Genomic DNA, 27,460 nt, shown 5'->3' with positions numbered 1-27,460 from the left:
GAAGAGACGAAGGAGCCCACAGGTAGGTGTGGGTTATCATCATGGTTCTAGTCGTTGGGTTTGGTGTTGGATTCACAGACATTCATTATACTATTAAAAAGTCATTAACTGTTATAAAATAAGAGGACCATAAATGCACCAGTGATGACAGAGTGTTGTAAACCAGAGAGTATAATTATTCCAATTCTCTGCACCTGAGGTCTATTGCAAGAAAAAAAAATTAATAAGATGGTGATGCAGGTAGCTAATTCTCAGACCTTTCGGCAGAGTTCACCAAACTCCTTAGGCAGAGATGTCTTCACGAACGTGCAACCTGTGCAACTGCACAGGGTCCTGCACTGGGAAGCACTCACACTTTGTTTAATGCCCTGCTGTCACAATCCTGAAATTTCTAATAATTTTTGAGCAAGGAGTCCTGCATTCATTTTACACTGGGACCAGCAAATTATGTAGTCAATCCTGTCCCTAGGTTTCCAGATATTAAATTTACCTGCAGTTCCCAATAATTTTGTTCCCATCCAACCACTATAGTTTTAAAATTTGCTACTTCTTACTCCCAAATTATTATTAATTTAACAGTCAGAAGAGTACCCTAGAGCAGTCTTATTTCCTGTTTTTCCTTATTTTTTATTGTCCAAATCAGTATTGCCTGTGTTATAAATAGGGCTGCATTTATATATTGTGCTTAGAATGTTTCTTCTCAGATCAAAAACTTCAAATAGACTTCATTGGCTAAAAAACAAACATACCAAAGCCTACATATCAGTTCATCTCAACTGCCAGATAATACAAATCCATTTTCTAATAGTTATCCAGTTTCAACTACAACATATAACCAAACAAGACAAATAATCAACAATTCTTTGTGGTAGGAATAATTCAAATAAAGATGTGGGGAAATTCTCATTCTTAAAGATTACCAGCTTAAAAAACATAATGTAAGTAAGTGTTTTGTGTTCCTGAAATGCCCTGTGTCTATGGATATCAGGTACAGAAAAGTTATTTCAAGTTCAAATATAACTTAGCGATTGCCACATGGTGCAGGATCTTTCCACCCCTACACTCCAAAAACCCAATCAGACAAGTGGCCGTAATCTGACTCCCACTGCACTGGGAGCTGCCCGGCAGGCAATGAGAGCTGCAGTCTGGCTGGGGAAGGCATGAGTGATAGACCCGCAGCAAGGCGGTGGGGGTAAGTCCTGTTTGCCTTAAGGGAACAATGCCCAGGGCCAAAAGATGAAACTCTGTCTCTTTTACTACCGATATTTGTGCCTTCTCAGGTAGAATCCAGAAGGCAGCTAGCTGTAGGGCAGATGGGTGCTTCTTTTAGATCTGAATACTGGGCATATTCAGAAGAGAGGCAGAGAGAAGGTAGAAAAAAAGGGATGCTTTTTAACAAAATCTTCCACATACTTGAGACCTGCAAAAGCACGGGAAGACTGCCCTATGGAGGTAAATCCAGTTATTTTTCATCAGGAAAATTACTCACCCAGGGGCTCAGTGGTCCAGGAGTAGATGAGGCTGGGTGTTCAGCTAGAAATTAATGTGTCCGATCCAGTACAACCCGGTCACATCAACAAACCCCCTTTGTTCTGGGGCAAAAGAAGCAAAACAAATTGTGTTGATCCATTTCTAGTGAGTGTGAAAATGCAAGGGAGCATTGACCATAAAAACAGAGGGGCTATGAGCGATGCAGGGGTGAGCTCTCGTAGGGCCAGAAGTACATATATGTTCCAGCAGACTTTGGGGTTCACAGACAACTGAGGTTGGTTACTCTGCCCTGGAAGGAGATCAGATGTTTTGGATTTAAAAAAAAAAAGAAGCTAAAGACATTCTTAAGGAGTGTGCTTATGATGTGTTGTTGTTTTGGTGTTTTGTTTTGTGTTTTAAATTTCTCTGGTTGATAAAAATTGGAAGCTGAAAGAGCCACTGAGTTTCTTAAATTAGGTCTCTGGAGAGGTAGATAGGTGCATGAGAGAATGAGCAGGGAAAGAACTCAGGGAATGGCAGGAGTGAGGGGCGAAGCCGGGTGGCCTTTTCTGGGACCCGCCTGTCCTGGTGTCTCCTGCACTGCTCAAAAGGGCCATTTCCTGCCTGCTCAGCCTCTTCAGCCTCCTCTTCCTATTCCCCCCTGTATCGGGCAACAGAGGACAGCACCTGTAACAGCACTTTGCGCCCTTGCATCCCGGCTACAGCCCCGGGCTGCTGGTGAGTTCGCAAGTGACTCTCCTAACTTGTTTTTCAATTTGTGAGTTCCAGTAGTTTACTCCCCACCTTGGGGATATTTTTAACGTCTCCTCCAGGGTGCCCTCCCTGCCACATTTCAAGGACTGTTTTTGTCTCTATCTTCTCCTCCTCTTGGGAGAATGATGTCCTTGTCGTTCCAGCGGGGGTTGTTTATAATTACATGATTCGCTTAGAGGAGTTCGCTTGGGCAGGGGATACTTGCAATATGGCTGGCCGGTCCCCTTCTGAAGCCAACCTTTATCCTGCCACTGGGGCTTGGGCAGAAACTGGGTTTCTCTTTCCAACTCTGAAGCAAACCCACGTCAAACCAAAGGCTCGCTGGGAGCTAAAGGTCAAGGGTGAGCTCCCCTAGCCCTTTTTGGCACAGCTTTTCCTCTCTGCCCGTGCAGTCAGTGATGTGGGGCAAATAAGGGCCACCCCACGTGTCAAGGGGAACGCTCCTCTAATACTAATCGCTTAAAGTACTTGGCTTTCTCGCCTAACCCTTTACGTACTTAGTCTGTGATTAGATTTTCTGCTAAATGTTCTCCATACTTCTTGGCTCTCATGACTATCACAGGCAAAGGACAAGGGCAAAGGTCTTAGATAGAGGGGTAACTGGGAGAATTGTCCCCCAAGGAGAAGCCAGAATGAGCAGTTGGCATTAATATCCTCAGACCACCCCTTTTCAGCCCCAAAGATCCAAAGACTAAGAGGAATACAGATGGGAGATGGGAGAAGAAAGTGTCTTCCCTCCCAGTGGCTGCCTTGCTGCCCCCTCCCCGCCACAACTGTCCCACACCCGCCCGCAGCTCTCCAAGAGGGGGCAGGCTGTCCCTAGGGCCAAGCAGAAATGAGAGAGGCCATCGAGAAGACCCTGGAGAAAAATCGCATAGAGCCTTCTGCTCTGAGGACCGCAGTGTCGCTCGCCACACCCCCTTTTCCTGACCAGTGTTCCCGAGCTCTGCCCCAGGCGGGCGGGGAGGGTGCCCGGGCGCTTGCACGCCCTCTGGGAGGTTTCTCTGCGCGGTACCGACAAGGGTTCAGAGAAGGTCCGGCAGGACGGGGGCCGATCTTCCTCCCCTAAGAGCGTCTCCCGCCCTCCTGCCTGCCCCTACCCACCGGCGGCAGGGATGCGCCCCGGCCACCCTGCCGACCGGCCGCTCGTCTGTTCACCTGGTCGCTGCCCGGAACCTGGCAGAGGCCGGGAATGGCCGCTGCTCCGCCCTCCTCCCCTGGGGCCTGAGGTTGACACGTCCCCAGCTGCGCGCCCAGGTCTGGGTGGCGCCGAGCAGTGTCCCTCGGGCGGGCACAGCTCCCTGGCCCTCCCGCTGACAGCCGCTCCCTCCTGGCGCACAGGTGAAGAAAGGAGTGTCGCTGTCCCAGCTCAGGCCCTGCCTGTCCCCACCGCCGATGCCTGTCACCCGGAGCTCCCCTGTCCTCAATGAATCCACCTTCTCAAAGGACATTCTTCCACATCCCTGGGTTCCTAGCAGGCCTCCACTTAATCCAGAGCTGGGGGCGGGGTGGGGGGAGTTGCTTTACTCATCCATTTGCAGAATGCCATTTGGAAACAATGAAATACAAAACTGAAAAAGACTCCCCACATTTTTATTGCTTTATGCTCAAAATAAAATGACACGTAATTGCATTGAAACTTAAAAACTTTCTCTAAGGGAATTAACTACAAGGTAACTATATTTTATTAATCTTTGAAGGAACTTGATTTAGACATTTGCCTTTCTAGGAACAGTTGGGATAATTTTCCAGTGAAACCGGATGATCTTTGAATATTAAATCAAGAGAGACTAGAATACCAATCTCTTGACTATTAAAGGAGGAATTTCCAGAGGCATTCTTTCTTGGTATGCAAATAACGTTGGTCAGCCCCTGCCCATGGTACCCCAAGACAGCCTGGCCTCCTTCGCCTAAATTCATAAAGCCTTCCCGCTGAAAGGCTGGTGGAGTGGCTTCTGAAGCTGATTTGTTTTTCTTTTCAGTAAGTGTGGACCTTTGTGTAGAAGAGAGAACATCATGGTGGCATTCAAAGGGGTCTGGACTCAAGCTTTCTGGAAAGCAGTCACCGCGGAATTTCTGGCCATGCTTATTTTTGTCCTCCTCAGCCTGGGATCCACCATCAACTGGGGTGGGACGGAAAAGCCCTTACCTGTCGACATGGTTCTCATCTCCCTGTGCTTTGGACTGAGCATCGCAACCATGGTACAGTGCTTCGGCCACATCAGCGGCGGCCACATCAACCCCGCGGTGACCGTCGCCATGCTGTGCACCAGGAAGATCAGCATCGCCAAGTCTGTCTTCTACATCGCAGCCCAGTGCCTGGGGGCCATCATTGGAGCAGGAATTCTCTACCTGGTCACACCTCCCAGTGTGGTGGGAGGCTTGGGAGTCACCATGGTAGCATCTTTAGCTCTTTTTTTTCCCAACTAGGCTTCTTGCAGACTCTTTGCTAAATGACACCTTGGTGGCATAAGAGACATCCCTAAAATTGCCAATTTATCCCCAGAGAATTTTTGATGATTCTTGGTAGGGTGAAAACTGATTCTGGCAATGTTAAATGTATCAATGGGAAATCACTGTTTGCCATTGAATGACCTGAAAATGACAAAGTTTAGGTGTCACAAACATTGTATTGGTTGGTTTTTTCCTCTCCCTCTCCTATCCCAGTTATTATATTAACTATATATTTAGCTTAAGGCATTTTTATTACAATTATTTGTTTGTTCTCTAGCAAAAGAAACAGTGTCATTTCTTATCATATTCATGAGATTTAAAATGATCTACATAAAGGATCATGCTTAAAAAATAAATTGACTTTTGATCTTAGTTTTGTTCTTAGCTGATTAGGAGTAGATCTGTTAGCTCAGCACCAGGGTCTATTAAAAAAATTTTTAAAAACCACACATGGTTTAAATTTTAATTGAAATATATATTAATTAATTTAAACCTAATTAATGGATTTAATCATTGCCTTATAAAATTACAAGGCTCTTAAGAAATTCTTTTATAAGTTAAGTGCTGCAGTGGCACATTTTACTTCCTTTGTAGAAAAAGACATTCAGCACAAACTCCTGCTTGGTCATTGTAAGAGTAATTATCTGTGACGACCCAAGATGGATGTAATTTATTCCTTCTTTTCTTATGGGGGAGAAAGAGGAGGTCTCATTTGGAGGTGGGGTAGAAGACTCAAATTAACCATTACTTTTTTACAGGGATAAAATATGCCTTTCACAATGATATATTATCATAGAAAATACTCTTACTTCAATTCTGATGGAATATTTTTCTCTTTTCAGGTTCACGGAAATCTTACCGCTGGTCACGGTCTCCTGGTAGAGTTGATAATCACATTTCAGCTAGTGTTTACTATTTTTGCCAGCTGTGATTCCAAACGGACCGATGTCACTGGTTCAATAGCTCTAGCAATTGGATTTTCTGTTGCAATTGGACATTTATTTGCAGTAAGTTTCCAAGTCCATTTAAATAATTGATCCATCTCATTTATCCTCACCCTGGCTGGCCTGAAGATGTTGTGTTTTACAGCAGTAGTTCTTTAGTATCCAACCATGTCTGTCCATTAGAGGTGATCATTTTGCCAACTACGTGAAGAGAATGTTGATAGAGTTGCTAATATCTTGAGGTTCCTCTAAGTGACCTGATGAATGATGGCAAATTGCAATGAATGACACCTGGTAGTAGCCCTGTTTCAGCAATGTCTGAAGTTGTTTTCTTTTTTCCTATAGATCAATTATACTGGTGCCAGCATGAATCCCGCCCGATCCTTTGGACCTGCAGTTATCATGGGAAATTGGGAAAACCACTGGGTAACACTCATGTTGATAGTTTCTATCGTCTTACAGTTGAGGACAATTACCTATGGGGCTCTTTTTTTCATTATTTTGCTTACTAGTTTCTCTTACATTCCTCCAACCTCGATCCTCACTTTAGTACGTCTTTCATAAAGACTAGAGAAAGACTAGCACAGATCTGCTATAAAACATCTCATCTTATATCTGTTCTGGGCCTTTAGTAACGGTCTTTTTTTCCCTAAGTGTTGCTCTGAGTGCTGTATCTGACAGACTGTAGCAGAATACATTGTACATGGAGGTTGCCTGTGTGGAACAAATTTAAATTGGGATAGTGTAGTGAATATGTTGTTTAAATAATTGAAAGTAAAGTCTTCCTAGCAATAACAGAAAATAAACTTGTAAAAAAAAAGAAGAAGAAGAAAGAAAGAAATACTTAAAAGCATTGCCCACAGCAAAAATATTTACCTTTCTTGTTTACAAAAGCATAAGCTCAATTAATAGTATGTGAACTGGAAGCATTTGAACTGCAGATGGTGGTGAATAAATAGTGCAAGTGTTTACGCTAGTATCACCATGACTGTAGCTGGAAGAATAAATGATTCTCAGAAAAGGCACACTTTTCAGTCCCAAGCCTAATCTACTTATTAATGTGGTGGCGATGCTTCCAGAGAATAGTGCATTTTTAAATATTACAATTATTTTTGTTTCAATTGTTTCTTACAGCAAAGCAATTTAAATCCTTTAAATAAGTATTGCAGCAGTTGTGAAGGCCACTAACAGACTAAATTACAGCAACCAATAAAAATAAGAGACGTATATAAGCCATCTTCAAATGGGGCTAATTTTATTGTCATTTATATGTTGTGAATGTTATTTTACAACTTTTTGAATTCATGAATGTAACAGAAGGTGTCACTTGTGTTTTACTCTACGCATACGGTGGTTACTGCCTTAGTCACAACCACTCAACTGTGGTGTACATTGCAAATGAGAAGAAATTGCAGCACTGCTATATGCATTCATTTCTCTACACCATTAAATAACAGAATGAGACTCAGTATTCAAAAGCAAGATTTTGGACACAGCCATGCAAAGACTTGGCCAACAACGCCATCCCTGAGATTGGTCATTTTGCCACTGATATTTCCATTTATGTCTCAAAAGATTGGCCACATTAAACAAAAATGAAAATTTTAATGGGCAATATATAGATTTTTATAATGAAAGTGCAACTTTCAGTTTAACTTTTTAAATTAAAAATATTTTGTAATTAACAACTTTTAATTTAATTTATGAGGGCTTGAAAATGTGGATAAGAAATATGTTTTATTAATTACTTGTCAGTTACTATAAACTACCTAAAATTTAAACAGTGTGAAAATTATTAGCTTGTTGATTAAATCAAAGGCTTTCTTTCCCTTGTTGTGATTTTATACTAGTCTTTATCCTACTAAAAATAAATATCCGTTTTGTAGCAATGGTTGTGTGACATTTAGAACTAATTTAAAGTAGATCTAATTTGTAGATAGATAGATAGACTAGAAATAACATGAAAATATTGTGGGTTTTTTTGTACAATGTAATGATATTATTTTAGTTTTCTTTATATTTTTACATATTTTCTAGATTTTTAGCAATAAAAATTCTTTACCTTTATAAATTTTAAAAGTTATATTTCATTTTTTATTTTTTAGATTTTTTTAATTGACATATGACAATTATACATATGTAGAGGGTACATAGTGATGCTGTGATACAAATAATATATAGTGATCAGATCAGGGTAATTAGCACATCCAACATTTCAAACATATTAATATCATTTCTTTGCTTTTAAAGTAATATGACTTTGCTCTGAAAGAGCAACTTGACACCAAGATTTGTTTATTTTTGAGAACACGCAGCTAAATGTCTTCTTTATAGGTGTTTTGGGGAACAGTAGTAATTATTTAGCTGTTTCTATTCTCCCTTGTGGGATTTGTAGCCTGTGGACTAGTACATATCTAATGATATCTTACCAGAGGAACAAAGAGCAAAGACATTTAGAGGAGGGCTTGTGTTTCTCCTTTGAAAGGGCATAGAGAAGATAAACTCTCATATGGTTTCTTTCATGTTCCAGATAAGAAACTTGGTTCTTTCAGCCACTCTGCCAACAGTTTCCCCGAAAAGGATATGTGTTCAGCTTCAGCTTGAAGTTTGAATTTTCTTTAGATTTTACAATGAGGATGCTAAGTGAGATTAATTTCCAGAGGATATTTAAAGCTAGAAGCATTCCTCATATTTTATTCAAATGAGAGAAGTGCAGTGTAGTGGTTCAAAAGAGAGGTCTGAAGTCAGACAGACCTGAAATCCCAGTTCAACCACTTGCTGAGCATGAAATCTTAAGCAAGCTTCTTACCCTCTCAGAATGTCAGTTTTCTTGTTCTTAAAATGGGAATAATAATATCTATCTCATAGGTTATTGTTTGAATTAAATGAGATAATACAAGAAAAGTGCTAAGTGCAGCCAGCTCAGAGACAGTGCTCAATAAGCAGGGTTTCTGTTGCCCGAGCTAGTCTACTAAAGGAATGTCTAACATTCTACAGCATCCACATGCCCTAAAGCAAATACGGCAGTTCATTCCAACTCAACACTTAGTTTATTCTGGGTACATAAGTGATATAATAAGAACTTCCATTTATTGAAATCCTATGGAATTGCTACTCCTCAACCAGCCTTCATCCATAAACTCAGTACGGATTTTTTCAACCAAGCCACCATTGTAAGAACCATGTAGATGACAGCTCTCTGCAATAAGAGCAATAAACAAACCAGAGGGTTTTCAATTCAATCAAATCACCAAATTCTAGAGAAGAAAAGCATGTAACATAAGGAAGATAATAATTTATGGCCTTCCTAGTCACATGCATCTTTAAATTGTCTAAGAAACCTGGAATGGAGAATAATTTATGGCCTTCCTAGTCACATACATCTTTAAATTGTCTAAGAAACCTGGAATGGAGCAGGTTACTATGAGCTAGGAATTTTTAAGTACTTTACAAGAATTATTTCATTTAATCCTTATACTCCGTGAGGTATGTATTATTATGATCCCCACTTTGAGATGAGGAAATTAAGACTTTGGAAGTTAGGTAACAAATTTGCTAAGTGGTGGAGCTGGGATTCCATTTATCACACTGTACTGAATAAGTAAATCCCCAAATGATAAAATCTGCACTATAATCACGATTATGCAGAAAATCAATGTACGATGGCAATACTGAGAAAAGAAGAGACGTACTCTCCAGAATTTTTTTTCTATTTTAGTTGAAGAATTTCTAGTTTATGCTTAATTTGCAGTACTGCCAAAGAAGAGCTATCTTTACATTAGGGATTATCAGAAAATGGAAAGAACATAATTAATGAAAGGAGGGAAGGAGAAGAAAAAGTTCTTTCTTGTTTTCTGTTCAAGTGTTATTCTAATAATTTATGGACCTCTGACGTGGATTTGGCGTATTTTCTTACTTCTTTTCCAATTCCCTTCTTTTTTATGCATGACACAATTGCTCACTTCATTTAACCCAGCTAAATTCTACATTCATAGACTTGTTCAATGGAACAGCTTTTCTCCACTTACACTTGTCCTCTTCTGTCTCTCCTTCAGATATATTGGGTTGGACCAATCATAGGAGCTGTCCTCGCTGGGGGCCTCTATGAGTATGTCTTCTGTCCAGATGTTGAACTCAAACGTCGTTTCAAAGAAGCCTTCAGCAAAGCTTCCCAGCAAACGAAAGGGAGCTACATGGAGGTGGAGGACAACAGGAGTCAGGTAGAGACGGAAGACTTGATTCTAAAACCTGGAGTGGTGCACGTAATTGACATCGACCGGGCAGAGGAGAAGAAGGGGAAAGACCAGTCAGGAGAGGTGTTGTCTTCGGTATGACTAGAAGACAGCACTGAAAGCAGACGAGACCCCTTAGAACTGTCCTCAGATTTCCTTCCACCCATTAAGGAAACAGATTTATTATAAATTAGACATGTCCAGGTTTGTTATTTCATGTCATATTACTCAGTCTAAACAGTAAATATTTCATTATTTACCAAGGAGGAAAGGAAAAAACCTATTGTGAATTTCAAATTTAAAGAGAAGAAATCTTTTTAAAGTATTTCTGAAGTAATGTATCTAGTTGCCTTTCATTAATAACCAATTTAAAATGTGTATCAAGATTTGGTTAAGTCTTGCCTGACAGAACTTACAGACACGCCTATCAGTTTATTCCTCCTCTATCAGGAAATTGATATTCTCAATCCTCGTTGGAATATTTATCCCATTAAATCGAGTTTAACAATGGCAAGATGCAGTATATCCCAGAGTCATGCATATTCAAGAGAGGAAATATAACAAGTTCTTGTATGGACAATTCCTTATTTATAAACTACCCCAGCAAAAGAATATTAACAAGGGTCATTGTTAATCAATTATTTCCATTTATGTTGCAAATACCCAAGTTTCAACCCCAACTCCAATTCGTAATATTCTTTCCTCCTCCTCAATGCCCAAGGTAATGTGGGAGTAAAGCTCAGAAATTTGAAAACAATATTGAGAAGCCTGTATATTTATTAGTTTTACCTAATAAAATATCCAAATTGTAAGAGACACCTATTGAGATTCAGGACAAGCAGACTTATAAAAACTAACGGGGCTGGGGGAAAGTACCATCAAACAAAAATCACACACAAAAAAGGAAATCCGTATTCTGGTATCAAATGATCGATCTGTTTTCAGTGCACATCCTCAAATGCACTACGCAAGGTTAACAATCTAAGCTTTTAATCCCTTAAACACTTTGCTTATTCTTTTTTTAATTTATTAGCAAAACTGGGGGTTTTGTTTGTTTGTAACTTTGGTTATCTATATTTAAACATTAGTTGAGACATATTTTTGATAACAAGAATTTAATTTAACTGGTTTTTTGTTGATGAATAAGCTCTGTTCATTCTAGAAGTGTAAACTGGTCCTGCCCTGTCCTAATCTCTGCTGTGCTCTCACTTCTCATGACATTTGTTGATAATCTTCACTGCAAGTATAATGATATTTGAGTGAATTAATATGCACAGCAAGCAAGGTACGACATGGTTGCAGAGTAAAAAGGTGGGGAGATCAGAACGCTCTGTATTCAAACCTGACTAGATGACCAACCTTTCATTTGTAGACGTATTGTACATAACCCAACATGTTTTTAAAGTACTTTTGTTACTGATTCATTTATTTGCCAAAATAATTTGTTTTTTCTGTCCTGCTTTGCCTTTTGTCAGTAGACTGTTCTCTAGAAACCCCAGTTTCTGTCATCTTGACTGTCTAGTCTAGGCTTTATCTTAGACAAAGAGCTGCAAATGTCAATTTCACTGAACAAAAGCTAGTAGAAGTAAAGCAAAGACCTATCACTGCAAGGAGTGGCTTGTAAATAGCTGATGATCAAGGGCTTTCTTCTCCCAAGCACAGTTCCAACTGTGTGTCACTTTTTAGCGTTAATGGCAGTTGTGTGTCTGTGGCAGTGAGATAATGGACCACTATTAAACCTGATTCTCTTCGGTGCTAGGAAAGAATTATGTGTGAGATTCCCAGAGAGTCATCACCCCAGTGTTATGTCTGCAAGTGCCACTGGCATATTTTACAGCAGGTGCCTAAATCCCAGGCCCCTTTCTTGGGGGGCACAGCCATACTACATGCTACACCAGTGTCATGTGGTTCCTTCCTGGCTGGGACAGAACCTATAGAAACTAGGGTGCAAATCTCCCAAGGATAGTTTGTGCCTGTCATTGCAAAGGTTTGCACAACATACCATTAAAGGCTTAAAATCAGGGGTGGTTCAGTTCGAAAGGTAGTATCAATCGTCAGCAAACATGTCAGTTCAAAACTAAGTTCGGGTAACAAGGAAGTGTTAAACAGATTTCCTGAATACACTTACAATATCCTGGCTTATAATCTATTTTATTCTGCCATGTGGTTTACTTCATATATACTCACTTTTACACTCACTTCCAACTATAGCATTCAATAAGTTCTTAGGGTTAAAATAAAAGTGAATGATGTTTTTGTAATTTGTTTTCTAGTAGCTAGAGAGTGCCTGGCATATAGTAGGTATTCAAAACAAGTGTGTTAATTAATAAAAATACATAGATCTCATTTGGAATTTAAGAACATAAATAATTTTCTTTTAATCTTTATTTTGTTCAATATTAAATAAAAGCATGATTTCAAGGAAGACTAAAGGAAGGCCATCTAAATGTGCAAACCATAAAATATATTTTTGCATTCTATTATTTTTAGGGGCATGAAGTGAATGAAAGCTTTAACACTCTTTTTCCCCTGCATATGAGACAACATATTTTGTATTTCACTCAAGGCTCTGCCAGTAAAAAGTAATGAAATTGTACCTTTCTAATGACATCTATGCAGCAGGGGTCTATTGCCTTGTGGATGGCACCAAATTATCCAAGTGTATTAGGAGACTAGGGCTTTTTCCTTTAATCCCTTCTTATTAATGAAGTGCATGGTGCTGCTCCCAGGAGACCGCTGCTGACAGATACACACAGAAGAGATCAGAGAGGAAAAACGGGGAAGACATAAATGAATTATACCCAGCCATGAAACAATGGCAACTACCTCTTCCCTAAGGAAGAGTACAACTACCACCCCAAAATTGTAAGGTGACCTGCACTGAAAATGTACACAGCTTGTCAAAAGAGTACAAAAGGCAAAGAGTCATGTATTAAGTTTTCTGGCTTTCTTAAAAATTGGGGCTCAGAATTTGAATATATGTATCCATTGTTGAAGATGACATTTTCTTCAAAGAGTCTTAACCTTTTACACTAGAAGGAAGTATTTCTGGGCCTAAATACTTGCCTAAATTTAAGATTCCTATAGTTTGTTTCTGCTGTGTGAACGTTTTCATAGATTCCTATACTTTCTATCATCTGAGCTTTTTCCTAATGCAGCTCAGAGGTACTAGCTAGAGCTGCTGCTGCTGCTTAGTGTTGAAGATTTTACCTGGAGATTAGAAATATTTGGAAAATGTATATGATGAAATTGAGCTACCTGATTTATTAGAGATCTGATTCCAAACAGCACAGAATGTTCTTCCCAGGCCATGAAACCAGACGGCATATGTATTGGTTTAAACTCAATAATGGCAAGAAAATTCCAAAATAGAGTAGGAAATTCAAATGTTAAAATTAGTCCTGGCAAGGCCCTTTGTTGCAGCATGTTGACGCCATCCCCCACATGCCACGAACATTTGACAGAGAAATTGCCTTTGTGACAACTGAAGATGACAGTCTGAGCTGAATAGACAACCTTATCAAACAATATAAAAGCCAATGAAAATTCCCATAATAAGCACTATAGAATATGCAAATTCAGAGCATTTTATACCTGAAAGTAATTCTGTCTTTCCTAATGTGTTTATGTCATGAAAATTATTAGGAAGATGTGGTTGCTATCTGGAAAGTCTAATGTAACAAACCTCATTTTCTTTAGAGAAATTTTGTGACTTTGCATTTGTGTGTTAGTACTATACAGATTGCCCCCAAACAGCAGCAATTTTGAAACCCATAATTCTCTGAAATAAATAAAGGACATTTAATTCAGGGATCAAAAACTCTGGCCGCTCACTTTTGCAAATGACTATAGTCTGTGGAAATACATATCAGAAAAATGTTATACAATATATACAATGAACACTAAATTTAAGAGCAGTTAGAGAGTTACCCAGTCATGCTAAAAATCAAAGAACTAAAAAATACACTTAATTTATATAACTTATTGGAATGTATTTCTAGATTTTTCTTCAGGATTAATTAAATAAACATGCAATTTATTAGAACATATAAATAATTATTTATCACTTTTATGACCCAAATCACAATAAAATTGTAATTCAGGATAAACTGGGGAGAATAAACTGAACATATGGTTATATTCACAGTTATTTGTTAACCGAAATGTTATTCCAACATTAGAGCTTAATGTTAAAGAGATTTAAACTGTAATGTCTAATATTTGAAATACTCTATTAAAGTATTAGCATTGTGGTTGATTTCCATGAATTATGTTGCATCTCATACTACTAACCTTGTGCAAATAAACTTTTGAATGTTTTAAAAGGTAAACACTGTGTTTGATGATGTTCAAAAATTCATTCATAGTTTTTGCAAGTTAGATTTTATGAGCATTCTTTAGAATGATCAGGAGGTTTAGATATTTGAGTATAATCAACATCAAGTGAAACGATGGTGGACCCATGAAATCAAATGCATTTTGTGAAAGCCTGCAGAGCATACACTGTGGGAGGCCCTAATATAGACAGTGAAAATTGTGTTTTCACAGGCTTAATTCAAAATGTCCACATCTACGCAAAATAGACCACTGGATATCAGCTATCATTACAGTGAATCTAAAAGTGAAGATTCAAACAACTGCGACTGGTACTGCTAAATAGATGATCCATCCTCAGGGCATTTGGCATATTCTGCCTGCCCAGATGGATAATGTAGACTCAGTGAGTACTGGTTTACCCCCTGGGATTTGGTTTGAGGGGCTTCTCAATTTTGAGAGGTTATAAACCCTCACTGGAAGATTGAAGACAATCATTCATGTAGTGTGCAACCCATCGGATGAATAGTGAGTGATGCCTTAGGAGCCAGGTGGATGTGTACCTCCCATATAGCATTTGTCACATTGTAGTGAAATCATTCGTGTAGGTATCTGTCTCCTCCACGAGATTCTAACCTCCTTAAAAGTTAAGACTGTGTCTTATTTATTCTGTATCTTCCCCCACCCCTACCTCCACTCCTCGGCATTAGACTAGGCTTGACATTTCACTCAATAATTGCTTGTTGCATGGATAGAGAAAGAAATTAATGAATATCTTACAATCGTTAGGAAATACACAAAGCACTATTCTTCAATCTAGTTGGTTTTTGCTGCATAGATGTGTGCTAAATATTTGAATTCTTATAGTTCTAGGAGCCTGAAATTAACTCAAACACTAAAGAAAAAGGAAAATGCACAAAAAGAATAAAACACTAATTGGATTTCTAAAATTTATACCTAATGTGTAGGCAACAAGACATGTTTTCATCGCTATATTTATACAATGGCCAGATGTTAGATGAAATTTAGCTCAATGAGTATTTCAGGGGGAAAAAAAGTATTTTAACAAGCATGGAAATCTAGATCTATAAATGTCAGCCTGATTTGGATAATTATCCTGCTTGGAAAATGTCTAAAACAATGCCACCTGAATTATTAAATAATTCTCATTATTTTTTAGTTTTTCCACTTCTTCGATCCTTGGGTTTAAGAAGACATTGAGGACTCTACAAAGCTGAATTGACTTCTTCTATCTCCACATGTTAGAAATATCTGAGAAACCAAAGCATTGATGTTTCTAACCTTTTTGCCTACCACAGTGATAGCACATGGCTGGTGCTGGATAAATGCAAGATGAATGGATGGAAGGATGGAAGGATGGAAGGATGGAAGAAACCCTCCAATCTGGAGGCATTAAGTTAATCTGCAAGCAAATGGAAATCACAGCCTGTATTCCCTCCTCCCTGTAGAGGACCACTTTTCATAGAAGATCTGTAGATTTATGAAAGTGCTAGCCAAGGGTAAGAAGGGAATTGCAGAAATGAACGGATCTGAATGATTGTCAATTACGAGCACATATATGAGGATTTCGAATTTATAAATATTATTCTCAATCATTTCATCTTCAAGGCTCATTGTGGGGTAAGCACTACTATCATTTCCATTTCCAAAGATGGGGAAACCAAGTGTCAAGGAGATTAAGTAAATTAGCCAAAATTACACTTAGTGGTAAAGCAAAAACCAGAATGCAGATCCGAATTAATTAATTTGGAAAATTTTTATTAATAGTTCAATTTTACTTAGGAAAATATTATAAAACCCACATTTTAAGATATTTTTCATTTATTCCAGAAAAGATAGTTGAGGATGAATTGCAAAATTACAAATAAGGTCTTTCACATTTTGATAATAGTAATAACAATAGCTTTCCATTGTTGAGCATTTACTCTGTGCCAGACATATGCTTTATTCAAGTTTTTCCTCATAGGAACCTTGTGAGGTGGGTACTGCTATTATCCCGATTTTACAGGTAAGGAAACTGAAGAATAAGGAGGGTCAGTAACTTGTTCAAAGTCACACAGCTATTAGGTGGTAGAAGTGGGATTTGAACTCAGGCTGTCTGTCCACAGATCTCTCCTCTTAGCCACTGCCCTGGACTGTCTCTTACTGGTGCTTTAGGGTTCCAATCGTTCCAACATTCATTATCTGCTTTTTCCAAGCCTTTGACTTTTTCATATCCAACAGAGATTGCGGTGCATTGGAACCTCTCAGTTGTTCCTGACTTAACCTCTGATTATCATTTTGACCACCTCTGAAGGAAGATTTAAATACCCAAGTGCAAATACCACAAAGATAAATCAGCTAAACCTACAAAGTATTTTTGAAATGGACTTTGAATGGCCAGTTAAACTCTTTAGTTAGTAATCAGGGGGATGAAAGAAGTCTCCTATACAATATACCTTCCACTGTTTAATAGCTCAAATTTCCTAGTTGGTCTTTAACTTACCTAATTTGACAATTTCTCTATGCTCTTCATTGAGACTCAAGCTCTTATCTTAATTTTAATTGTCAATATGTATTTTAATCCTTATTTACCTATTAATCATCCAATCCATGTAAGCTTAAGTACCTATTTTGTTCAAGGATCTATAGAAAAGTTTAATAAATTAAACTTATTTACTATTTATTTTATTTTATTCAAGTAAAATAAAATCATAATAAGGGAATCAGTAAAATGGTATTTGGCAATAATGTGAGCTAGTTTATGATCACGCACCCAAGATCAACCTATCGAGTTAAAAGACTATTTTTTTAAAAAAATAAAACAAAATATTTTTTCGAGTGGACCAAATTGTAACATTGTCACACTGGCAACAGCTTTGGGAAATAATTGGATATAATGACCATTGCCAGTACATTCTCTCTCCTTCAATAAGAGGAGAAAGATTTGCATTTATAAAAGAGGACCAAGCACATGTATTACCACCCTGTTTTCAAACTAGAGGATTGTAGCCTAACTCCCCAAACATTTTGACTCCAGATTCTCAGACGGAAAAAAAAAATCTTTAAAATGTAGAAATGTACTATCAGTGACTGTGGAAAACTATTTGTTTAAATTCTGGGCCCCAGAGAGGAAAGAAAGGAAAAGAAGAGCAGAGGGAGGGAGAGAAGGCAGTAATCCCTCAGGAACAGCAGAGCAAGTGGAGAGGGGCTCCCAGTTCTGCTGCCCCCTACTCAGTGCAGGAAGTACCAAGACAGCAGTTGCCTCCGCACAGAGAAAAGTCCCTGTACTAAGTGAGTACATACTCGTCATCCTCTATTGTAATTAGTGCCCCAAAGAGAACTGAACTATGTGTTGTCTTTAGCAAATTTAAGCCCTTACCTCAATTTTCATTGTTTCATTGCCAAAATATCAATTTAAAGGGACACAGTTTCTTCCAGTGGAATGAAAGGACTCACTGTATCTTGATTTCCAGCAATGAATGCAGAATACAAGCAGGATCTCCCCATTTCTCTCAAGGAATTTAGTCTCTGAAATTATTTTCTTCAAAAGTAAACTTATGAGTCTGAATCTCAGCGCATGGCTCCTGGAAAAAAAAATTTCACCATATTAAGCTACTCCAAGATTTCAATGTCAAAACTTATCACAAAGGACTTGAGTTTTATCTTGTTGTTCCAAAAGCCAATGTTATGGAAACAGTCACAGAACTGAGGAATGAGAGTGGCTGGGATTTCTCTAGCGACCTAAAGTAAGGAAGAGTAGAGAAATATTGATATAGATTATTCAGCCCTGTGGTGTTGGTACGCTGCGGTTAAATCATTCATATTCTTTGAACTCTAATAAAAAATTCTCATCAAACAATGATGACATTTTCATCTCATCAAAGTTTAATCACAAGGGTATTGTAATTCTGATTTTCCTCACCTCAAGTTCAAATTGAAAGTAATTGTTAGACGTCATTTAATTCTAACCATTACATCCATTCTTATATGTTCTCCCTCACATTATTATGGCCCATTTTGTTCTCCAAGAGGCATGTCATTTTTTTTTCCTATTATTCAAGCAGTTTTAAAAGAACTTTGTCACATACTTACAAATAGTACACTTAAGGCTCATTTTTTAAAAGCATTTGAGATAATAAATTAACATGCGTGGAAAATGTTTTCTTGAAACATTGAGAGACATGAAGGGTAATACATTCTAACTATTGAATTGTTTGATGCTGAAAAACCACTTAATAGCCTGCACTCTTGATAGTTTTGAAAAAATTTTTTAGCAATGCCAGGATGATTGGCTTAAACTCAGAAAAGCAGAGAGGGAAGTACAAGCTTGCTTAATTTCTTCCATTGGCATTTTGGAAAAATAACAACAACAAAAAAAAACTCCACTCTAGTCCTGAATCATCCTGGGATCTGGCCTAAGAAATGGAATAAAATCTACTCTCACTGAGACAGAGAAGGTTGGCTCCTCCCTGGGGATAGCAAGTGAGTCATAATCACCACGTCGAGGACATACAGAAAGAGAGCAACAGAATCCAAGAGGACTGTAGGACTGGGGATGATATACATGTTGTATCTTCTGTGTTTCCCACAAGGAACAAGCATCACTTTCAAATCAGGGGGGAAAATAAAAACAATATATTTAAAGAGACCCAAGAGGTCTGACTTAAATGTTCGAGTCAGAGCGGGACAAGGGATATAATGTGGGGCCCTATAGCTAATAACGTTTCTCCTGTCTGTGTCTATGTCAAAGACCAGAAAGATTCATCCAACATCCAGGGATGTTGAACTGAAATTCTTACATGGGCAGGTGAGCAAGCAATGGAAATAAGTCCAGAAAGCTGTGGGGACACTGGGACAAATTGGGGCAAACTCAGCAGATTTTTACCATCTGAGTCCTTGGGTCTAGTGTGACCTGATCTGATTTTTCAGACAAACTTGAATTTCAAAATTGTATATGGTGTCTCCAATTCTATTCCATTCTATCATTCGTCAAATCTAAGTTCTCTCAAATCCTCCTTGCCTCCATCCCTACTTCCTCTACCTTGTTTCAGACCAATGCAATAAATAATTGTATTAGCATGAAATCGTATGAACCAAACTCAATGGTTCTCAAGCAGGGGTGACTTTGCCTACCAGGGGATACCTGGCAATGTCTAGAAACATTCTGGTCATTACCACTGTGGGTGAGCTTCTGGCATCTAGTAGGTAAATGCCAGAGATGCATCTAAACATTCTATAATGCAAAGGGCAGTTCTCCACCTCCAACAAAGAATTATCTGGCCCAATATGTGAATTGTACTGAAGTTGAGAAACCCTACAATTTACCTGCCTTCAGTCTTGCTTCCTTCCAATTCGTCTCCACACTGCAATGAAAGCTATCTTTTAAAAATGAAATCACATTTCTTTAGTAAAATCTGGGAGATACTGTTTCTTTTTCTATCCAAATCCCACACACATGCTTCTTTGCAACAAAAATCCTTTTGCTTCAGAGAAGGACAGGTCCTCAGTCCCAGGGAGTCAGTCCTTACTAGGCTTACCCAGTGGAAATAACTTTATTGCCTTCCTCAGTGATTGGTTTAGGAAAGAGCTTGAAAATAACTTGTTGACTGTCATTTGAGAATTTCCTACTTTTAAAAGGGCATTGTGATCGATTTATTTGCAAAAATAGTCATAATAATTCATACCATCTCTCTTTGCGTGTACTTTTGAAATATGACTTTGCTGTTCTTCCCATCATGGGGTGAAATCTGTTTCTAACCCCTTGTTGGGCTGGCCAACTTGCTTTGACCAGCAGAATAAAACCGAGTGGCTATAGTGGAACTTTTGCAACTAGATCCCAAGAGGCCTTGTAGCTTCAGCTCCCACTTCCTTAGAACACTGTCTTGTGATTGTGTTTGAAGAAGCCCAGTCTAGTCAACTGGGCAATGAGACCACATGGATCAGGGAGGCCAGCTGCCCCAGCCATCCCACCTGAGGCCACAGACCTTTAGGTAAGGCCATGCTAGACCATGCTGCCCCAGTTGAGCCACCAACTGTCTGACTGAAGGTAAATGAGCAAGTCCAAGAGAGAGCAGCAGAAGAACTGCACAGCTGAGCCCAACCCAAATTGCTGACTCACAGAATCAAGTGTATTGGTGGTTGTTTTAGGTCATTCAATTTCAATGTGGCAAGTTCTGATGCAGTAATAAAAAAGCTAATACAGAGACATCAGGATGTTTCTATCTTTAGATGCTGTTGTGCGAGGAAGCAATAGCTGGCTTTTGCAGCTATTCTGAGAGACATACCTGGAACCTAAGAAGAGAAAAGTAGAAAAAAAAAAGAAATGAGCCTGATCTTTCATGTTGTCACTGAACGACTGAATTAACCACCCTACTGCTAGACTTCTTGTTGTGTGATGAAACATAGTAAAATTCTTTTATCATTTAAGCTACTTTGATTTGAGCTCCCTCTTACTTGAAGATAAAAGTGTCCTTCCATTGTCCTTGGGATAAAATTTAAGCCCATTCATGACCTTGCCCCTGCCTCTGGCTTCATGTCTCAATGCTGCCCTCTCACCCCTTGCACTCCTCTGCCCACCACACTCATCTTGAACTTCTTTTGGCTCCTCCCATGAGCCATTCTCTCTCTCTCTCTCTCTCTCTCTCTCTCTCAGACTTTATGTGTCCTGGAGCTCTCTATTAACCCAATCGCCACAAGCCTTCACCCCAACTTTCACTTTTTAATAATGTAGTTCTTTTATACAGCAATTATTTTTTAATAGTTCTACAAAGTTTGCCCTACTGATGATGATACCCTTCTGTCTCCATTCATTTTCTCCTCCTCCCTTAAAGGCAATCACTTTCACTTATTTTTACCCAAATATTTTGGTAATTATCTCTATGTTTCTAAGTAATAGATTTGTGCTGCTACTTGCTGATTTTGCTAGCTCTTGGTTTTAAACATTTATCTAACACTTAACACTATTAAAGAAGAAGATTTATTATCTTTCCCTCCTTTGTTTTCGACAGACAAATATATACATGCTGAGCCATGAAATTAACCTTGGATTCTTTCTTTTCCTTTCATGAGTTTCTATTTTTCTTGAAGTTAATAATAATCTTGGTTTTTCTTTTCTTAATTTTTATGTATTTACCAATTCAACCTTCAAATTCTTCTTCAGTTGTCTAAATTTCTTCTTAAGATGTTTGTAACATAGCAGGCATTCTGTCAGTTTCACCTTCCTAAAGAAAACTCTCCTACAGCCTTCCTGCTCCAACCCAGAATCTCCCTTCATCATCATCTTAGGGACGTCTTTTGCCTTTCTCCTGTGTTTCTCATATTCTCTGTTTCCCTCTTTCTTTGTTTATCTTGACAATTGACTTGCAGATTTGCTGAGTATAGAAATTTTGGGGGCTTCTGGCGTCTAACTGATGAGAAATCTAATGCCATTGTTCTTCCTGATTCTACTCTTTCTCCCTCTCTCTCTCTCTCTCTTTCTCTGGCCCTTCTATCTATTTCTCTAGCAAATTGAAATTTCATAATGATATGTCTTGAGTCTATTTTCATTTTATTTTGCTAGGTAGTCAGTGAGCTCTCCGATCTACAACTCAAATCCTTCAATTCTGAGATATTTACTTGAATTGATCTTTACACCTTACTTTCCATTTTGTCTGGTCTCTCTTCTGGAGCTTCTATTACTCAGATGTTGGGCCCAGGAGGAGTACAGGTACTCTATTAGATGCTTTACTCAGATGCCTGGTTATCCTTGGCCGTCTGCTTACATTTAAGTGGGAGGACCAAATCCTCCAAACACAAGTGTTGGGGGACTTATGAACTGTGAACTTTACAAGGGTGATCTGGCCTTGATGTCACTATCTTCAGGTCTTTGTTCTTGGGCTGCTCAGATTCCCCAGAGAAAACTCTTCTGTCCTCTGCATCATCCGTGAAGGCCTGGCTGCTGGACATCTGAAAGCTGAATGTGAGAAGGTGGCTCAGAGATGGTTTCAATAGGCAGTATTGTACACATTCACTTAATCCCCTATTCTCAGCATGGTATCCCCGTTTTCAACTGAGTCCATAAAAAACAAATCCTCCTTCCTTATCAGGGTTGGGAGGCTTTGTTGCCTAGCTATATGGAGCTGGCAAGGTGATGTGGGAATCTATTTCAAAAGCTAACTTTCCATCAATCTTCTCCTTTCAGTCCTTCTAACTAACCCATTTCTGGAAGTACCCCATACTACTATGTCTAAGCTGTTGATTCTGAGGAGTAGAGTGAGTTGGATTTCACCTTTCCCTACTTCAGTTTAGACTTCAGTTCTCTCTGGTCCTTCACCACTCATCCATCTGTTTTCCAGGTTACAAAACTTTGTAGTCATTGCCTCCTTTTCTGTTCTTCTCCTCCTTTGGGGCTTAAGACTTTTTTAAAAAATCACTTTATAGTTGTTTTATGGAGATCTTGGGAGGGAGTGAAAGTTTTCATCTGCCGACTTTGCACATAACTCCTCTAATCTCATCTGCTCTTTATATAATGTTACTTCCTCAGAGAGCCCCCTTGAACCTAGGGTAGGTGCCTCTGCGATGTGCCCCTGTGAACACCCTATGTCCCTCCCACCAGAAATGTGGGTGTCAGGGTGGATGGGACCAAAACACAAACTTATTTTTATCTGTTTTTCTCCCTGTAAACTCTTATTCAGTAAAGATAATCTTCTCCTGTCCCTCTAAGGAAAGTTGGCACATCCCTGTGATTTTCTGCTTTCTCATGTGAAAAAGACAGTCCTATGATCACATTAATTCACAAAACGAGATTCACTAACTAGAATGTGTTATGCCCAAAATATTAAGCAACTCCTCAATCTTTCTTCAAGGTTAAGAATTCTCTCCGTCTTGCCAAGGCCTGCAGTTGGCAGTGCCTGACTGCCAGGGAGGGTGTGTGACCAGCCCCTGCTCTATCTGTCCCTACTCTTCACCTTTCACTCTGGGCTTCAGTTCATTCAGCTGTGGGAGGGGAGGAAAGGGAGCAAACAGAGTTGACAGATTTATCAAACAGAAATAGTGGTTAGGTGGCTTTAAGCTATCTGGGTCTAATAAATTATTAGAACTGAACTCTTCCTCATAGGCTGGTTTTTTGGCTTTTGTTTTTAATTTTTTTGAATTCTCATCCTTTGGGACCCTCCCTACCTACCTGCAATTCCCAAGATGAGCCAAAGGGGATACATCAATCTCCCAGGCCCACCATCAGCCCCCTTCCCGTGGTTCACAGCAGGAATTAAGATGATTCCAGCTTGGCCCTTTCTCCCATGAAAAATACTCTCACATCCTCCATTCTTACAAACTCTAGGCTGATCCCTATTCTGCGTCAAAGCGGCTCATCACCTTTTTTGTCACCTTCTAGATTTTCCCAGGAAGAGTTAACCCCAGTACAAGGTGACCCCCCATTCCCAAAGCACACAGCAAGTTTTCCAAGCGATCCTAGCAAAGGCTTGAGGTGAAGAATGTGATATTCCCTTCTTGGGGGTTGCTAACATCATTTCCTCCAGGGAAATCCTCCTCAAATCCTTCTTTCTACTCTGCAGACCTGTACAGCTTTCATCTGGATGAGGAGTTCAAAAGTTAAGGAACTAGTTGCAGCATATCGCTTTATAAATGCTATGTCAGGGAGAACTTGTTTCACATTGACTTTGATTTCTGATGTCTGTTATATCAATGTCTTAGTCAAAACAAAGGCAGAGAAAAATTCACTTTCAAAATTCTTTTTTAACTTGGTTACTTGTCTGTCTCCACCCACTAGTTTGTAAAACTCAGCAAGGATGAGGTCAGAGCATCTCCACGACCTGGTACATGCCTAGCACCCAGATAGCAATCCATAAATATTTATTGATTGATTACTAAATGAATGATTTGATCATTACTGGTTTTCGCCAATGAGCTGTTACACAACAAATGGTCAATTATTTCTCCTCTCTCTACCCAATACAGGTATAAGTTTTAGCTTCCATTTGCAGATATAAATTAAACAGAAAGAACAGAAACACTAAGTCTTGAGGCAAGTTATCAATGAAGGTCTTTAAAATACCTTTTTCAAAAAATTTTAACATGGAATCGATATCTTTCTATTTCCGTTGGTTTAGGTGTTGCTCTGGATAGGGAGTCAAAAATACCCAATTGGGGAGATGGTCCAACACCATAATTCTATGAAAATACAATGGCTTTGTCTCATTTCTAAGAAGAAATTGAAACTTGATTAACACAAAATTAAGTTTGTCGGGACTCTTTTTATTGTTCAAGCCAAGTAAAACACCAAAAGTAAACAAATTATATGCTATTCTAAAATTTTATGATTCTATGATATGAATACTAGAAAATAATTTGGACTTTTCAAATACTTCCAGCAATAATTTTGCAATTTCTAGTTAGCATTTGGGACATATTAGAATTTCTGTACAAAATTATTCCCACAATAATACTGAATTTGCTTCTAGTGATTCAAAAAGGAGTGAAACATTCCCTACAGGATTATAGGGAAATTTTTGGATCACATAAAATTTACCTGAAGTAAGTATCACCTGAAATGTGTTTTCCTATTAATCTATTGTTATGAAATTCATGAATTGATTATATGCATCCTCACCTGCTTCCCAGAAGAATTTGAGGTGGATTGCAAATTTTAGAAAAGACACCTGGGTTCACAGGACAAAGATAAAAAATAACAAAGGGTATAGACAGAATGATGACTATATATACGAGTCATAGATGGGATATTTGCTGCACTTAAGCATCCAATTTAGCTTAAAATTTCTGATTTTTTTCTTTATTTGACACATCTGTGGTTGTAATAGCTCTAAAATTTCTGATAGGAAATCAAAAGAAGAAATGTAGGGGCCTATATTAAATCTTCCATAAAGTAAAGGGGAAAATACCAGTTCTCTGAGAGTTACTATTTTATTTTTTGTACTAAATTCCAGGAATAATTTATCCTATGAATTCTAATAAAATATTAGCTAACATATATTGAATATCTATTATGTGCCAGGCATTCTCCTAAGCCCTTTATATTTATCAATAATTTAATTCCCATAATAGCACTGAAAGCTAGATGTTATCCCTGATCTATAGGTTAGAAACTAAAGGCACAGATAGGTAAGTTGCCCATGGTTACAGCTAAAAAGAAGCCGCCATAACCTAGGCCCCGGCAGTCTATTTTCAAACCTCTGCTGCTGACCGCCACACTGTGGGCACAATCTTCATCAGTGGCTCCGCACATGACCTAGAAGGTCGCCATTTCTTAAATCAACACTCAGTTGAAGCCAGGGGCATAATATTGAATTTAATAGAAACATTTTCACTACTGAAACTTAGCTAATAGAACTGTTGGAACTTAGCTAACAACACACAAATTATTCATTACTCAGTACAATACAGGAGTAGAGAACAGTTAACCAAATGGAGTAAGAATAATTATGATAGCTCAACGTTTATTGAATGTTTACTATATACCAGGCACATGCCAAATAGCTTAGATGCGTTATACAAGGCAGCCCTCAGTCAAGCTGACAAAGAGGTATTTAGTGATCTATTCACTCCAAAATGTTGATGGCATACCTCCTATGTGCCAAATACTATGCTAAATACTGGGGCACGGGGGTGAACAAAACAAGAACTGAGCATAGTCTCAAATGACACCATTCCAAATGCCATAATTCCCAATGTTGAAATCTTGAAAACAAAAGTGAGAGTGAAAGACAGAGAGACAGAGATTAACTTGCCCAACATCAAGAACTATTAAGGGAGAGAGCTTGGGTTCAAATCCTCTGTCACATTCGAGTCCATGCTATCCACCCCTACATTATAATGCTTCCAGTACCCACGGGTGCTTCTCTCATGTGTCCTCCTTGACAGCTAAACGGCCACCAGCTCAAAACTGAACCCTCAGAGAGCACCCTAAGTGCACACTATAGGTGTTCTGTAGGTATTTGAAAAAGATCTCTCCCCTGGTGTTGCATCATTCTTTCACTTAATTTTCACTAATTTAACTACATGCATTAGCACTAAAATAAAAAGAGAAAGAGAAATATATTTAATAGGAAAAATAGTTTCACCCAGTACTCCTACCATGAGCGTGACTGCCCTAGGACGAGGGGACATGGCAGCCTGCAGGGGCTCACCCTGTCGGTTCTCCTCCAGCCAGCGTCTCCTGGTGAGAGGCCCTCCTCAACTCCCGATCATAAGCTGCATCTCCTGGACAAGCAGGCGCAGGCCACTGTGCTCTCTACCTGGGCAGCCCCTCTATCCGCTTCAGCCAAGCAGACTCCTTGAGCTTCTCTTCCAAGGGCCGCCTCTCCCCCATGCTGTGCCTTCCTCAATCGGCACAGACTTGCCAGGTTACCTGTTTGTTCCCACACTGGATCTTGAGTTCCTCCAGGGTCCCAACAATGCTCTAGGTACAGATGTGTGTCTTCCTAACGCCCAACAGACAGCAATATATTTTTATGAATTGGTGAATGAAAATGTATTTACATGGATAAGCTGTATATCGAAGGGATTCATGGTCTTCACACCGGCTAGGGAGAGACTCTGAGGACACCAGGCATAGTGACAATAAGCTTCCTTTTCCCATCCAGAAAAGACTCCAGTGTTTAAAGGAATTGCCTGTCACTACCCAGCCTCCGGTCAGAAGGCTCAAACCTCAAACTCTGGTCAGAGCCTGAAATACTACACCCATCAATATGCTTCCCATTCGGGGGCCTGGGCACACCCAAAGCACTGCACCCCTGCCCTGCTCCAGGGCACGTCACAGGCTTCCGTCGGGGAAGGGCGGGCACCAGAAATGGCAAAGCACTGCCTGAGCCCCTGGGACAGAAATTTTAGAGTTTGTGATAAGAATGGGCACTTTGTAATGAACTTTATGCTTAATGAGATCTCTAGCTTGATCTTCCAGAAGTTCAAGGCTAAAACCACACTGAGTTGAGCTATCTCGTCACCGAGAAAGAGATAAAAGGGAAAAAAATTAATAAGCACTTTAATTTTTTCTTCTCGCAGTGGACCTTGGGGGAAGAATGCAATTTTTTCTAGCAACTGGAAGACAAAGGCAATAAGGGGTAAATCCTGTCCCTGGGTGTGGAGGAAATGTGGCTGAAAATCTAGGCTGGGAATGATGTTAGCTTTTGATGTAGACTTAAACCCTGCTGCTGCTGAATTAGAATCAACAAGCCGACCAGGCCTCAGCCCCCATGATGCCTTGAAGCTTCTCCTAAGGCAGAGGACACGCCAGCCTGCCTGGGAGTGAGCAGGGAT

At 39.2% G+C, this 27,460-nt stretch overlaps 1 protein-coding gene across 2 annotated transcripts; it reads left to right on the top strand.

Moving 5' to 3' along the window:
- The first annotated feature begins 1,032 nt into the window (after positions 1-1,032).
- AQP4 (aquaporin 4) lies at positions 1,033-10,138 on the top strand. 2 transcript variants are annotated; one of them, XM_012641761.1, is made up of 5 exons: positions 1,033-1,192; positions 4,227-4,641; positions 5,541-5,705; positions 5,988-6,068; positions 9,698-10,138. In XM_012641761.1, the coding sequence occupies exons 1-5, from the start codon at positions 1,161-1,163 to the stop codon at positions 9,974-9,976; spliced, it is 972 nt and encodes a 323-aa protein (XP_012497215.1). In that variant the 5' UTR covers positions 1,033-1,160; the 3' UTR covers positions 9,977-10,138. The 2 variants fall into 2 exon arrangements, with proteins under 2 accessions (XP_012497215.1, XP_012497216.1); XM_012641762.1 differs by lacking the exon at positions 5,988-6,068 and having other exon boundaries at positions 1,161-1,192; positions 9,698-9,976.
- Positions 10,139-27,460: the final 17,322 nt, after the last annotated feature.

This window comes from Propithecus coquereli, unplaced genomic scaffold, assembly GCF_000956105.1.
Source record: "Propithecus coquereli isolate 6110/MARCELLA unplaced genomic scaffold, Pcoq_1.0 Scaffold17, whole genome shotgun sequence".
Lineage (NCBI taxonomy): Eukaryota > Metazoa > Chordata > Mammalia > Primates > Indriidae > Propithecus > Propithecus coquereli.
The sequence above is the reverse complement of the archived record's forward strand: the minus strand, read 5'-3'. Positions and strand labels throughout refer to the sequence as shown.